General features: G+C 36.0%; 1 protein-coding gene across 1 annotated transcript in view; it reads right to left on the reverse strand.

The window, feature by feature from the left end:
- LOC105874783 (transmembrane channel-like protein 1) overlaps positions 1–9,840 on the reverse strand; it is a 110,966-nt gene extending 101,126 nt beyond the window's left edge. Inside the window, exon 1 of the mRNA XM_012770907.2 lies at positions 9,712–9,840. Coding sequence (XP_012626361.2) covers positions 9,712–9,770 — 59 coding nt within the window. The 5' untranslated portion in view covers positions 9,771–9,840. The remainder of the gene's footprint in view (positions 1–9,711) is intronic.
- Positions 9,841–16,960: the final 7,120 nt, after the last annotated feature.

Below are 16,960 nucleotides of genomic sequence, written 5' to 3' on the forward strand. Positions count from 1 at the left end.
TCACAAGAACTGCCCTACCTGAAATCTGGATAATCCTTCCTCAAAACAGCAAGGACCCATTTCTCTAATTAATCTTATTTTGTGCTTATTAGATCCATGCTTGCTTTGCTTTTACTGTTAATGTATTAAGTTAAATATATTTAAGAGCATTCCTAGATAATTTTGTGATAATTAATGTGTTTCTCCTTTTAATTATCTTTCAAAGAAAACATTACAAATAATCGAATAAAAGTTGTGAAAACTTTCTATTACTGATTACTAAAATTCTAAAAAGTGCAAGTTTGATAAATTGTGATTTATCAACAATTGTTGGGAAATAGTATGCTCCAGCAAGCTGAGTAAATTGATCCCAGTGGATCTTACTGTCAATAATACATTGACGTATGTTACAGTAAGAAATAGGGTACAAAGAAATGCAATTAAGATGATAGTAACCACACTGTGTCTATCTGGAAGAAAACTTTAGAATTTTCTTATGCCTAGTATTTATTTATTATTATCATTATTATTTTGTACTGTACTCTAAAAAAAAAAAACAACTCTGTTTATTTGAAGTTTGGGGTTTGCTATGGTCTGAATATGTCCTCCAAAGTTTATGTGTTAGAAACTTAATTACCACTTTCACAGTATGAAGAGGTGAGATCTTTAAGACTATTAGGCTATAAGGGCTCTACTTTCATGAATGGATTGATGCAGTTATTGCAGGAGTGAGTTAGTTATATTGGGAGTGGTCCCCTGATAAAAGGATAAGTATGGCCCCATTTCTCTCTGTCTCATGTGCTCACTCACCACATGATGCCTTCCACCATGGGATGACCCTCACCAGATGCCAGCGCTATGTTCTTGGACTTCCCAACCTCCAGAACTGTGGGCTAGATAAATCTCTTTCTTTATAAATTATCCCGGCTGTGGTATTCTGTTATAGTAGCAGAAAACTAACATAGGGTTACTTGAATTCTGGATAATTAAATGTTTGTGGAAGTTGGTGAATAAGCCTGATTGCCAGGAATATTGAAAAGCATCTTTGAATATTATATTTTTTAAACTCATCTTTCTAATGATTATCCAGGAATGATTAATACACTTCCACTAACCAACTGGGCAGAACCTCAAGCTGATTTAAGTAGGCCATGCACTTGAGATCTTGAGGTAGTTACAAGAGTAATAAATACCTCTACAACTCTCTAAAAGAAATAAGAATAGTAGCCCTGTGGGCTACCTGAAAAGCCTGCCATGCCAAGGTGAAGACAAGAGGTTCTCCAGGTAACTATGGTAAAATGGTACAGTACAGCTAAGAAAGATTAACACACTGGCATCCATGTGAGTTGTATTTAACTCAGACTAGTTTTGAGCCCAGGGCTGTGGGAAGCAAAACCCTGCAGTTGGTTTGTGAAAATCCTACTTGTTGATGTTCTTATTGTTATAATTAATATTGACCATTTATACAATGTGGATTGTATTGCATATAACTCATGCACAGAAAACAAAAAAGAAATAACAAATTAGAAAGGATGTTTTGTTTTAATAAAACACTGTGGCCCCAGGGAAAATTTTTTTTTCTAGTATAATAGTCAATGTGATAAACAAGTCCCAATACAAGGAAGAATTATTGGTAAACAAGGTTATATTTATCCCATATTTCAGAGCTGACTTTCTTAGTAATTGAGAAAGTTTCTAAAACATTCAAATTCTAAGAAAAAATATTTTTTGAAAAGCATTACTAAAATTGATCACAATAATTTACTACACAGTCATAATAATACAGCAAATATCAATAAGCTAAAGCCTAATAAAGAAAATTGTCAGGATCACTGTTCTTGTTTAGTAGAACTATGTAAAATGCAGGCTAGTTATTAGTTGGAAAGATGTATTTCAATACAATGAAAATAATGAGTCAGGCAATTGTGGCAGATGAACTCTACAGTGAATGACAAGAGACTTCTGATCTCAATCCAGAATTGACTTTTCTTCAATAGCATTTTCTTCTTTAAGATGGATTTTAAAAGGAGAGAATGGGCAAAAGAGGAGGAGATGAAAGAAAGACAAATTCTCTATACATGCTAACAGAGTTGGGAGAAAATTCTAAAATATAAAATGAAAGACAGTTAGCAGAGTGGTAAGATAAACTGGGATAAGAAGTCATTAATGCACTTTGGGCCTTTATCTGGAGTCCTGAAATTATAGAATATTGTTTGTCCTTTTCACAGGAAGCTCTAATTCAAGCATTTCATAGTTGATTACCGATTAAATAACAAACGGTTCTTTTACTTTCACCTCTGCTCTGAGTTGTTCCAGATTAGTTCCCTGTAACATAAACCTAGTTGATCAAAGGGCATTATTAGATTCCTCCAAAGGGATGCTGAAGGTGACCATACTGGCTCACACGAGCCACTGATTATTAAATTTTCAGGAAGTTTATGAGCTGGCTCTTAACTGTTGATTGCTTGAAATTGGCCATAGTGGAAGTATTTACACCATGGAAATGGGCAAACCCTACAAACCAGGGCTTTTTACTACTACATTCCTGGCCTTTACTTACCTATTCATGCAGGCCCTTTAAACATCCCAATCATGTTAATTGTTCTCTTGCCTCAGAAGTGAGTGTCCAGCAAAAACAAGAGATCATCATTAACACTGTCACCCACACATGAAACATTAATCAAATGTTTACAATGTCCTGAGCACTGTGATCAACCCTGAGAAAATAAAGAGCTGTAAGATACCTTTTGTGTCCTGAGGAACTTAAAAATCTATTCTGAAAGGAAAAAGATTTACATACAGTTTTAAAAATGTGACACAATGCAGCACAACAAGAAAGCCAAATGAATAATAAGGAGAACTTATTAGAATTTGCTTTCTATAAGAGCTGGCAGAGAAAGAACCTCAGAGGGGAGATAAATTCATGCCTGGAAGAAGTATAGGACACCAAAAAAATGGAGAGGAGACTGGAATGAAGAGGACACCAAAAAAATGGAGAGGAGACTAGAATATACCTGGCATGCCTAGAGAAGATTAAACTCATGTCCCTGGGAAACATGGTTCAATGAGAAGTATGGCACTGTAGGAAAAGCGTGAGGTTTTAGAAATGGAGAAATCAGGATTTTAATCTTTATCCTCATCATTATTAGCCACGTGAAGCTACTTTACCTCTGTCAATCACAATTTCCCCATCTGTGAAATAGGGATAACTTTCTGTCTTCAAGGTTAAATAAGGTAATAAGTTAAATAAGAGTTAAATAAGTTAATGTGTACACCATCTAGCACAGAATCTGATCTGGAGTAAACACTCAAAACAGTTTGGAGATGGTTTTGTCCATCTCCTAAATCTCATGCTTAAAATCATCAATAACTAATAAGGGGTCAATTTGGAAAGGAAGCTGGAATTCTGGTTGTGGAGCTCACTGATTTTTTTTAAACAAAAGCTTCCAAACTTTGTTAATTACTCGGCAGACATTGAAGACTTTGAACATAGAGATCAAATGTTCAAATGGTATTTAAAAAGGAAACCATGGCTATAAGTACATGAACACTGTCTTGGAGTTACATAGAGTTGTATAGTGTAATATGAGTTTACTAAATTATTTGAGACCATTGAATTCTGCGATTGGAATAAATAGAACTCATTAAAAGTAATAACTTCTCAGCATAGATAATAAGCAAATTCTTGGTTCATGATATTCAGGCAAAACTCATAGGCAGGGACAATTTCACAGACCTGTGACCCGTGCTGTCACACAGGGCCTCACCCTGAGATGGATCCTGTGCTTGGTTTACTGCTCTACCATTGCCACCACTGTTGAGGGGAAATTAGGATTTTCCCCGACCCTCATAAGTTTGTAACTGGGACAGATGCCTGCCACAAAAGACAGATTAACAAGAGAAAAACAAGCAAGTTTATTAATGCTCATATCACGTGGGAAAAAAGTAACTCAAGGCAGTGGCTTAGAGTCCCAGCTTACATAAAATCTTCAATAAAGAGCAAAACATGCTAGAGAAGTGACAGGACAAAGAGGAAAGCAGACCCTGGCTTCCAAAGGAGGGAAAACTGTGGGAAGCAGTGAAGTCTGTTCCAGATCTTTCTGGTGCTGTCTGTGAGCTGATAAAGGTTGTAAAAGACAATTTACATCTTGTCTCTAGGTGGGAAAGGGGAGGAGGACGGTAGAAAGATCTTTTGCTTTGGTAATTCTCTGTCCTGCTTTTAGGCAAACACAGGAGGCACAGAGCTTTCCTGCATCTGCTTCTTCATTGCCTTTAGCTCAAAAATATTTATGTCAAAGAGGAATATTTAGAGGTGACAGATTCTGGTTTCTTTCACCATCTTGGAATTTCTAATTATTTTTGAACAAGGAGCCCCACACTTAAGAGCTTACACTAGATCCTGTAAATTATGTAGCTGGTCTTCAGCATAGGGTGTGTTAAATATAGCTAATAAGTAAACATGCAGCATGTGACACATAGGCATAATTGATGTGTCCAATACAGACAGTGGGTGACTCAGTAACCTGTAATACCTGCCAAAGAAAGACAGAAATAGGGAGAAGATGTGATGAACAAATAAGAATATTATAGTTAGAAAGGGGTGGAAAGACCAAGTCATTATCCTTATAGTTTGGGACTGATACCTGTCACTGCTAACCTAGCTACCCATTGATGTCATCCGGTTTGGTTCTTTTCCTCTCACATGGGCTCTGCCCAAGAAATGTAGATACAGTGTATGGCATTTCTGCAGGCTAACTGACAAGCTACTGCTGTGTTCCAGTGTACTTGCCTTGTGTCATTCCAATGGAGCAAGTACCTATCATTGGCCCAACTCATCTTCATTCTGTGGGCCCCTTTGAGAATTCAGTCCTCCTAGCCACACCATCAGCAGGATGAGATAGACAAGGAATGAACACGGCAAAACCCAGGATACAGAAGTGTGGTCCTATTGCCCACAATTTTACTCTATTGCCACTCTTTCCCAAGTGTCTTAATGTACCTGTCTCCCCCCCCGCTTCTCACTGTGCTTTAAATAAACTTAATAAGCCATGTGATTTGAGCATTTTAATTTGGACTGTGCACCTTTAGTCCTGTGACTTCTGGGAGCATGTGCCTGTTAACGTACTTAGAGAGGTGGCCGTTGTATCAAGGTAATTTTCCACACGACAAGTTTAAATCATAGCTCTATCACTTATTAGTTGTCTGACCATAAACAATTACCCATCCTCTCTCAGAGCTTCAGTTTCCTTATATGTAAAGTCAAAATAATAAAAGCTACCTTAAAGGATGAATTGAGGGGGATAAATTAAATTATGTTAGTAAAATAATAATAGCTAATATGTATAAGATTATTACTATGTGCCAGGCACCATTTCATGTGCTTTATGTCTGATTAAATCCTCTCACAATAACTCTATGAAGAAATACTACTTTTATCTCTATTCATAGTGAGGAAACTCAAGGATGTAGGGGTTAAGAAACTTGCCTACAGCATAATGCTTGACACCTGGTATGGACTTATTCAATAGTAGAAAAATTGAATGTCAATGTCCCATTTTGACTGACAAAATCCAGATGTACTGACTGACTATAGATTATCCATTCTTCAGATAAAAAAGCACTATACTCAAGATACCTGTAATATACAAGAGCTGAAGGTCTATGCTTTGGTGAGTTAGTGGTTAAAAGGAATCCAAAACGGTTGAAGGTTGTGCTGGTGGTGTGTTCACATGTTTAAAAGTCCTGTTGTGTGGAATCTCTCATTCCTTCCCAATGACAGATGAAGGAAATACCTTTGTGAATTAAAGCATAAACCATGAATCTTGCCCATGAAAATCTTCAGCTGAAAATCAAAACTAGAGATGAAGGGGTGAGCATGGGAGCCAAAAAGATAGTTTCCCCAAAGTTTTCCCAGATGGCTCCATTAGAGGAAATCAACCATGGTCTGTTCTCACTTTCCTAGAAATGTATTAGTTCCCCCAACCAAAAGTGAAAAACAAAATAAAATTTAAAAACAAATTTAAAAAAAAAGTGTGGAAGGATGAAGGGAGATTGAGTAAGGAGGAACATTACCTTAATGGCTGGCTGACAGTTTCAAGCACCTGCTTAAGTGTAAGTGAAATCCTAAGGATATCTTTCTTGGCCTTATTGGGTGTCTCATTAATAAATCACCAGGCCTATTCAGCCAATGGACAACTCCCAGAAACAGCAGATCAGGGTGCTACAAAGCTCAGAAACTAAAGCATTGGATATACTAGCTAAATAAACATTTTTGTTATCAAAATAAAATAATTTAAAAATACTGTCTACCCAAGAGTCAATTCCATGCAAAAGCGTACTTGGAGTATTTCTCTATCCTAATTTGCGAACTCATGAAACATTAGTACTTTCCCCTCTCCAAAATAAGCTTCTTTAAATACCCAGCTAAGTGAGTTTTTAAAAACCGGCTTTTATTTAATAGGCACAGAAGCATTCTTTCTTCAAATCAATGCTTTATATGGAAGTGCATTGTGTAGGTCTGGGTGACCCTCCCTCTGAGCTCTGCCTCCCTTGCTCTGAATTGGTTTCACCAAATTTCACTACTTGACTTCAAAGGATAACAGTTTGCAAAACAGGGGCCACAATCCAGCCTATGTTTTATAAATCAATAAACTGAGGCTCAAAGAGAAGTTAGAGGTAACACTTAGGTCGAAGTCCAAGTTTCTTGATTTTCAGTCCAAAACCTATTATTCCACTGTAACAAAACAAGGTGGTTGCTTATTTAGGTTCGGTCATGAGGGCTTTTAATTTACCATATATAGTGTTCTGATACAGTTAAAGGTTTGGGCTTCAAAATGAGTAATAGTAGACCCATTATTTTCCTCCTGAGTGTTTTATTTTACCTATGGTGGCTGCTACCAAGTTAGTACCGCCATCTCTTATAGATAGGAAAGACCTAGTTAGCCATCCAACTTCTGATTTAAACCTGTGAACAACTTAAAAACACATTATACTTAATATTCTCACAGATGGGTATTTTAAACTTTGGTAATTAATAGAAACTGGGAATTGACTTTCAAATAATTGGGAAGTCCCTTTCTCCTCCTGCCCCCTCCCCATATTCTCACTCATTTAATAAACCATCCCCAGAGCAGAACGTCCTGCTTAATGAAGTTTTCTGTTTCTTAGAATTGTAAACAGTGGCTCCCAATCCTGACTCTTAATCAGTATTTTTAGAGTAAATAAAAAAAACACATTTCTGGTCTGGATCACACATATCTGCCCCTCCACCCAGAGATAAGTATAGATTTAAGGCTACATGAATGTGTGAAACTGTATTAATATACAGTGAAATATACAACGGTGATGGTGGCAGGGAGGTGGCTTCCTTTTGGACCTCTAGAGCCAATTCTTCTACCTTGAAAATGCAGAACTCAAGTTCCCGAGCCATGTTTGAGAGTTCATATGGATTCACAACCAATTCCTAGAGCTCCTTGACTACACAGCAACTGCCTGTATTAACCAACTATAGACCTTAAGCCCTGAGCATGCTCATGTTCCTAGTCATAGACATTCTTTAAAAATGTGAAAACTATCTTTGAGTGCCCACAACGTCCTCAGAACCATAAGCCATCATTCCTGAGGCTTTATTCTAAAACACCTTTTAAAACCCTGAGCCTCTCTAAAATCCGTTTTAGATGTTCAGCAAGTTTTTATGGCTCCAGGACCAGAAGGGAAGTCTTGGAACTCAGACACAGATCCAAACGTGTGCTCAGAACATCTGTTCCAGTTATTCTGACCCAAGTGTCTTTAATTTCACAGGCAGCCACGAGCAATGACTAGAGGCTAATTCTAAGAATAACATAATCCTTAGAAATAGTCTCCGAGTTAGATATCTCTGAAATACATAAAAGGTCGGGGGGAAGCTGCCTGATGTCCATGCATTGGTAACATTTGGATAGAAAAACATTTATGTATCTATACCATGAAATACTGACCACTTGTTCTAATAATGGGGTTGGTATCTATAGGTGAGAAGCTTAATAAAGCATTCAAAAACCTACAAAGGGAGACAAATCGGGCACTTTAGTACCAACAACTTCATCACAGAGGCTGACACCAAGACAATTAGGCTGGTCAGAGCCACTGGCACCAGCTGGAACTCACAGACGCAGCCACAAAGCAGGAACCACTGCTGGCCATAGAAAAACTTCCCAAGATGGTGAGCCTAGCTCATAGGTGAAAAGCCACAGTTGTTTCTCTTCTGGGCCTAACTTTCTGCTTCCATTCTGTAAGCTGACTTTGGCTTTGAAGGTCTGAATCACCGTCTTAGTAACATACTGAGCTTGCCCCCCAGCAATCCTGGTAGGAGGCAGCAAATTCCAATGCCTACAAGATCTTCCCAAGAAGCATAAACAAGTGATATGGATTGTTTGGAACTGGGCAAGCCGAAGAGCGAATGCCCTGTTAATAGGGGACAGTTCTTGCTTAGCCCCAGCGGTTATTTCTTGTAGGAATGTGGCACCAAATCTTCCACTTGCCCATGAGAAGCTGGACATATGCATTTTTTTATGTAAAACTTCCCACTTTTAAACGATGGACAAAAAAAGAAAAATTATTATTATAAAAAAATACATAAAATGGTTAAAATGGTAAATTTTACGTTATGTATATTTTGCCACAATAAAAAATAATCAAATTGTAAAAAGAAACAGAAAACATATAATGTCTTCCTTTCTTTCGGTTATGAGGTAGCTGAGGCTCCAGGAGGTTAAATAACACGCAAGTTCTGGCAGCACCAAGACGGAAGTGAATTATTCTGATAGCTACTTCAGTTCCTTTTTTCATCATCAGAGACAATAATACTATACTATCATTTTTACAGTATTATTAGTTAAATCGGCTCATAGGGGGATAGTTTTGGAAACTCACCACTATTTATAAAAGTGGTTTGTGGAAAAATGCAATCTAAGGCAAAACTGAATTATGCAAACATGGCCGTTATCACAGACATGTTCCCTTTTTCACGTCCCCTCCTCCCTCATCCACCAGGGAAAGGAAATACAGTGTGATCATCAGGGGTGAATCTGCTCCCCACATGGGATAATCATTTGATTTTGCATAAAAGGAATTTATACATCTGTGTGCTCTGAGTGTGTTTGCACCCACATCAGCAGTCAACACAAGACTGAAATTGGGTCACTGACATGTTCAGGGAATAGCTATTAGCATAACCCTTAATTGGAATCCTATTTATTGTTCTGTTGGCTTAGCATCCTCCCTGCTTTTTAATGTGAGCTGTCGCTTGAAAAGATCATTTGAGACCGGGATCCTGCAGAGAAACAAGAGTGTGCAATTCACACAAACTTGTAAAATTCAAATATATTATTTCCTTCAGAGAGATGGTAACGAATGTGTCAAAGTAAGGAAACTCCAGTTTAACAAACAAATGGTTAACAGTGACCACAGAAGTTGTAAGACCCCCAACAATTTCTCATAGCTGTTTACGATTTATAATCATTAGCCCAGTCTCTCTAGTGATAAGAGACATATATATGTTTATACATGTACGTACATATATATATGCAGATATATGCTATAAGTGTTCATATGACTATGAGCATAATAAATAATGATATGAGTATTATATATATTTGTGATATATACAGTATTACCTATAATATATAAGACTCAGGGAATTTAGGAGACCAATATCAAAGAAAGTGTTTCTACTTATGAAAGGTGACACCATACTTGAGAACTTCAATTTTCTTCTCCATCTTCCAAGGTTTACATTTGACAGTAGCAATCATTTGTCTTTTCTCATCTAACTCTGCCTTCAATCTTTCCAATTCCTCTTCATCAATCTCTTCTTCTTCTTCCCTTTAAAAGAAAAAAAAATCTTAATAAAGTTAAGCTTTGCTTGACTTCTAAACTTAGGGAAGATTGATATCAGATATTTGCCCATTTTTTAAAAATTTGGCTGTATTTAGTCAGTGCTAAGACCTCCCATAATCCTCACAAGCATTAAAACTGATATCTGAACACTGATGCAGGATTACAATTATGACATTGAATAATAGTGTTTGCCTTCTGATTTCCTGGAACTAAGCTGTTCTTTTATGTCCAGTGCCTCAAACTCTCAGAAATGGAAAGTCTATGGAAAGAATAGTTATAGATCTATCAAGATATTTCCCTCTCCTCTCTGTTCCCTGGTATACCTTCCTCCACCAATTCTACACTTCATTTAAATACTTTATTTTTCAAGAAGGATAATAAATTAGAGGTGAAGATGTCTTTGAAGTACCCATAAAAATTTTGTTAGCCCTGTCTCAAGTGAGGGAGAGAGAGAGAGAGAGAGAGAGAGAAATTGAAATAGGGGAAAAATAAAAATCTATTTCTCAAAGGTAAGCTAATCTGTTAATTAAACTCACAACTTCAAGTGATAAAATTCAACTTGAAATATATTTAGTGGCAGTGAATCCTTTGAAGAGACCTTCAAAGGAATTGAGCTCTTTACTGAACATGAGATGTATTTTTTCTCTTCTGTATTACAAAAATATCAGGTCCAGCATTCAAAGAAAACACAATCTAAGCATGAGCAATTTAGATTGAAGAAGGCTATATGATATTGTAGAGATTAATTTTTTTTGGCAATAGATTGTTTCAGTTATTAAGCTGTTATCTCTTAACTTCAAACACATTCTTCTAGACCTAATATTGTGGTGCTGGGGCTGGGATTGATGGGCTGGGCACCTGAATGATCAAGAAATTGTAATCCATACATAATGAGTGAGATGTGCACCATCTGGGGGATGGTCATGCTGGAAACTCAGACTTGTGGGAGGAGGGGGAAAGGGCATTTATTGAAACCTTAAAATCTGTACCCTCATAATATGGTGAAATAAAAAGAAAAAGAAAGAAAGAAAAAAAAAAAAAGAAATTGTAATCCAATTCAGTCTTACTCAGAAACATGTTTTGTTCTTCCCTAAGCTCATGACTAGACACAGTTGGAGTATGGCAAAAGCTATTTTTTAAAGTTCTAGCTGAGGAACAGGGGGACATGTCTGCAGTTTTACAGCCCACCCTACAAAATGACCTTCAATCCCCTTTACCACCAACCCATAGTTTTTAATTATGCCATGATTACCAAAAAAAAAAAAAAAAAAAAATTCATATGAACCCTTTAAAACAACACTTCCTATGACAGTTTGTTTTTAGACAATTCAAATATTTTGCTTAGAATAATAATCTTAGTTCAAAAGAATTGTGGAAGTACGCTCTACTAGGATACAGCCCTGATTATTATTAGTTTGTTACTGTTTTAATTATTTGGTGTTTATTATATAAAAGCCTATGATGGCATGACAGCATGGCATAAAATAGTTGAGGATTTTGTTTTACTATTAATACATCTATATTCATGTGTTTTTTTTAATTTGTCAATTAGAATGATATTTGGGTTGGTTTGTCTTAAGAGGAAAAGATATATGTTTTAATAAAAATGATTAAAATTTTTCCACACAGATATAGAAATCACTCTAAATTATATAGATAATTGTTTCACTAAAATATTTACAGAACTAGCAAAAATAAAAGAAAATAGATGCCAAGAAATGATCAATAATGGAGTCCATTAGAAAGCAAAAAAAGCTTTAAGATTAATAATTGAATTGCTTGATATTTTAAGCCTTTAAATTACCCACCCTTTCAAAATAACTCACGATATTTATATATAAGTACCTTAAAGCTTGATACTACTTAACTTCCATTAAGGATTATATATAAAACAACATCTCATTTAATCTAGCATCATCAAAGAATGAAATAGTGATGTATTTGATGTGTGGATTTGCCACATAACGAAACCTACATTTATTTTTAGAAATCATTTAATGGAAACCTTTCTAACACTAATTAAATTACTGTGTATGTTTAGCCTATACAAATTCAGATTCTTTTAAAATGCATATGAAGTGTCTTTATTCATCCCTTTTCTAATTATCCCTCTGAGAATAGTTTTCACTTCTCTGAGACACTAAACCACTTTGCACTTCTTCTCTGGCACATATATACTGTCTTACTTCATAATAATTTGTATCTAAGTGGCCTCTCCCTTTCTATTAATATATTATGGACTTTCAGAGGTTTCAGGCATATTCACATCCATGTATCCCAAAGAAACTGGCAAAGATTACCTTCCACAGAAGTGGACCTGGATAAATAATTATTGAACAAATACATATATACAGAACTTTTCTGGGTGACTCAGGGTTATCATCACAGCTCAAAGTAGACTGAAATATAAACAATACCCTCTAAGATTATCATAGTATGGAAAAGACATTTATCCCTACAATAAATGATTCATCGCTGTCTATTTTTAAAGTGTTTTTTGTCAATTGTTGATTTCTCTAGGAGGGTCATACTGTGCTACAGGGCATACTTGTTGACAGATAAGTTACCTTCAAATACACAGGTAATGCAGCTATTACTCTCTCTAGCATTATAGGGACCCTGCTTTTCTAGGATCACTCAAAGAAAAAGCCAATCATATTAAAAGGATATAGTATAGGCATGCTTCATCTTCTAAAATTTCAGCCTCATCTGTGCAAGAATGACTTTCTATCTTAAGTTTGATTTATTTAAACAACAGTTGTTAGGAAAAAGAAGGCATAATATGCCGAATTTCACACTGCTATGAATATATTACTTACTCGCTTAAAACTGGGTCAGCAAAAGCCTGTAATATTACTGGAAATACTCCAAAATGTCTAACAAGGCAGTGTTTCTTAATGATTTCCAAAGATAGTTAGCATTACAACCTTGGTTTCAGTTGGTTTCAAATGTTGTGGCAGTGCAAGGGAAATTCCCTGAAGCATTGTTTGAATATTTAAATAAAAAGACCTTGAATTAGTTAACCTAAATAAATGTGCCCTGATTTGCCTACTAATCTTCCTCAAAAAATATACTTGCTAATACATTTTCTTAAAAAAAAAAAGCATATCTTGAAAATGAACAATAAAAAGTAGACCCTAAAATAGAAAATAGAGCTAGCAATCCTCACAAATAATTTACGATACAATTTAGAAAATGTATCGCCACAAATTGTGGCAGTAATAATATAATTTGCAAAACCTATGGGGACAACATTTGGTTCTGTGGAAGAGTGGGAAATAAGAAGGCACAAGTGCCTGTTGGTTTCTCAAAATCAGAATGAAACTGGGCCCAGCTAAGGAGAGACACCGTCACAGAGACGGGGCCCAGCTGGTTCACATGGCACCGTTTCCTAGAGATTGAGCAATTGACAGGAAGGCCCTGTGCATACCAAGAGGGCAGAAAATTTCTTGCCCAATTCACTTTTTTAGAAGGATTTTTCTGAGGCATAAGTGGAAAAGAAATGTAAATTTTGGCACATAACCTATATCATGCACACATCCCTATTGATGACATTTTCTCAATGAAACACACTATGGAAAGCATAAGCTTTGCTAATAAGGAACTATTACTACATAGTAATAGAACTAACAATCATAATAATATGTGGGACTTCAAATTGTGTTGCATTTTGTTCCTGAAAGGAATAAAGCATAAAAATGGTTGAAAAGAAGATATAAATAAAAAATACCAGAGTCAAAATTTAAAAGCAGGTGATGTCTTGAGAATCAAAAAGAGAAAGAAAAGGAGCTTAAGGAGGAAGTGGAGGAGGAGGAAAAGAAACAAAAAGAGGAGAAAGAGGGGATGAGGAAAATTCAAAAATTAAAATAAACTAAAACATGAAATGGATGGGATGCTCTATTATTCTAAAGGGAAGCATCATCTGTTAATACCAAGCTTCTCTATGCAACAAAATCTTCATATAGTTGTTTTTAATAACAATCACTTATAAGGACTAATATAATAGTTAGAGCTATTGAGTACTGAAGTGTATCATTTTGGGAGGACATATGAGAAAGTTCTTCCTCACTTAAAGTTTTAGACTGTTTAGAGGAGATTCTACCACATACATCATGGTGATTCACATGGCCCTACTGTCTGTGAGTTGTGGAATAGGTTGGCTGTCTCTTTAATCCTTTCCAGTGAATCTAGGGTTTCTATTATTAGATGTGTTTTACACGCATACTTTTCCTACTTGCCTGCTATCTGCAAATTTCAAAAAAAAAAATTGGAAAGCAAAGAGTAGAAAATTATTTTATTGAATTTTTCCTAAAGAGCATTTACTATATTATTCCTCACAAAGTCAGTGTTTGGGAAAATGTTGACCTGGTGGAAGTGAATGATGCTGGGTTTTATTAAAAAGGAAATGACAACCCAAATCCTTTGTAACAGAGGCCCTTTCTATAAAGAGCCAAATAGTTAATATTTTAGGCTTTCAGTGCTACATTACTCTGTCCCATATTCATCTTTGATTTTTGTTAATGACCCTTTAAAACTAATAAAAACTATTATTAGCTCTTGGGCTGGATTTAGCCATAGTTTGCCAACACCTGCTTTGTAAGGTAAAGTGATATGAGTTCATTATTTAGAAGTTTCTACTTAACCTAATAACAATGCACACAACTAATGGGATAATTTTAAGCTAACTATAACATGTTAATGACCTATGACAGTTTAGATCCTTCATAAGAGAATTTTTCATGGTCCATTTTTAATGTATATTCATTTTTAATTCTATTTTAATTATTCAAATATATCTAATTAAGTGGAGTCAAATGGCAGCATCAGATTAAGGCTGTCTTTCTAAAAGTAGTTTTAACTACTCATTTTAAAGTCACAGAGTGGCTGAAAGGTATGGTCTTCTTTCAGCATTGGAGCTTTTGAATGAGTAACACTTTCAGTTAGATCTGAACTAACTTACGCTCCTCTCTTCAACCTCCTCCTTCTTTCTTTTTCTCTTGCCTTCCTTGTTTCTTCATCTTCTGGTTCAGGTTCTGGGTCATCCTCATTGATAACATCTCTGGTCCGTTTCCTCTTTGGTCTCAAGCTCTCTCTTCGAGGTAGTTTATCTTCCTCCTCCTCTTCTTCTTCACCTAAACACAGCAATTGACAATTCAGTGAGTGATACCAGAAAGTGCTCTCTGTCACTACCAATTTTATTCTTACTTGTTCATAACTAGTATCATACATCTGACACCACAATCTAACAACTCTCCACATCACAATAAGATGCATCATGAAATATAAATTTGCCTGCCATTTAAATGAAGTTTTCTAGATTTTTATTTCTTTTGTGGTTCACCTACTCAAATATTTACATGTAGATCCCCAAATTTTAATAATTCCTATAGTTCTAGTCTTCATTTACTTACGTAACTAATTGGCTTGGAATTTAGTATCATACCATAACTCTAAGATCATTTAAATCAAGTCCATGTTTAGAGGTTAGCATTCCAACGTATAATTATTGAATGCTTAACTACTATGCATTTTCTATTACTTCTATCTTAGGACAAAGCACAGGAATGACAAAAAAAAAATACTATCAACTAGAATAATTTTGAAGAAATTCATTCAGCCCTTGACATTTCTCTCAATTCAAATTTTCTTCATTCTTGATTTCAAATATTTATTTCTTTTATTTCCTACGTGACCTTAACACTTGTACCCCCATAATATGCTAAAATAAAAATAATAGTTTTTAAAAAAAGGGCCAGGCATGGTGGCTTGTGCCTGTAATTCTAGCATTTTAGGAGGCCGAGGCAGGAGGATCACTTGAGTCCAGAAGTTTGAGACCAGCTTGAGCAACATAGCAAGACCTTATCTCTACAAAAAATAGAAAAATTAGCCAGACATAATGGCATGCGCCTATAGTCCCTGCTACTAGAGAAGAAGAGGCAGTGAGGAAGGATCGCTTGAGCCCAGGAGTTTGAGGTTGCACAGAGCTATCATGATGCCACTGCACTCTAGTCTGGGCAATAAAGTGAGATGTTCTCTCAAAAAAAAAAAAAAAAAAAAAAAGAAAGAAAGAAAGAATGAATGAAAGAAAGAAAAGAAAAGAAATAGGCCGGGCGCGGTGGCTCACGCTTGTAATCCTAGCACTCTGGGAGGCCGAGGCGGGCGGATTGCTCAAGGTCAGGAGTTCAAAACCAGCCTGAGCAAGAGCAAGACCCCGTCTCTACTATAAACAGAAAGAAATTAATTGGCCAACTAATATATAGAGAAAAAATTAGCCGGGCATGGTGGCACGTGCCTGTAGTCCCAGCTACTCGGGAGGCTGAGGCAGAAGGATCGCTTGAGCCCAGGAGATTGAGGTTGCTGTGAGCTAGGCTGACGCCACGGCACTCACTCTAGCCTAGGCAAGAAAGCGAGACTCTGTCTCAAAAAAAAAAAAAAAAAAAAGAAATGGTAAAATACACATTTGCTTTATCATTCTATGCTTATGAATAGAAATAGATAACTTATAAATTTAATGTAAAATTGAGACTAATGGCAGCATTATTTTGTTTTATTCACCAAACTAGTAATTAATGTCTCCTATGTCTGCAACTTCTTAGGAAGATTCCAGGTAAAGAGTAGAGAGATAATTCAGTCCCTTCCTATGCAAGGTCTATAACATACATTCCTACTTGACTTTCATTTCTCTTGCTCTTTAATGTCTTTTGCCATTTACAATAAACTGTGATAAAAAATCAGATATTGCTCACAGTTATTACTATTCTCTTAAATAAAAGCTACTGTAGGAGAAAATGTACTTCAGTAGAAAACTATGAATTATCTGTAGCATACCTGTCTGTGTTATCTGATTGTGATTTATGGGAGCTTTTTTACAACTCCGAAAATTATAGAGATTTATTAACTAGCAATGCAAAACACTTCTTTTTTTTTATTTTATTTTATTTTATTTTGAGACAGAGTCTTACTTTTGTTGCCCAGGCTAGAGTGAGTGCCATGGCGTCAGCCTAGCTCACAGCAACCTCAAACTCCTGGGCTCAAACGATCCTCCTGCCTCAGCCTCCCAAGTAGCTGGGACTACAGGCATGTGCCACCATGCCCGGCTAGTTTT

Source organism: Microcebus murinus, chromosome 12 (assembly GCF_040939455.1).
Source record: "Microcebus murinus isolate Inina chromosome 12, M.murinus_Inina_mat1.0, whole genome shotgun sequence".
Classification (NCBI taxonomy): domain Eukaryota; kingdom Metazoa; phylum Chordata; class Mammalia; order Primates; family Cheirogaleidae; genus Microcebus; species Microcebus murinus.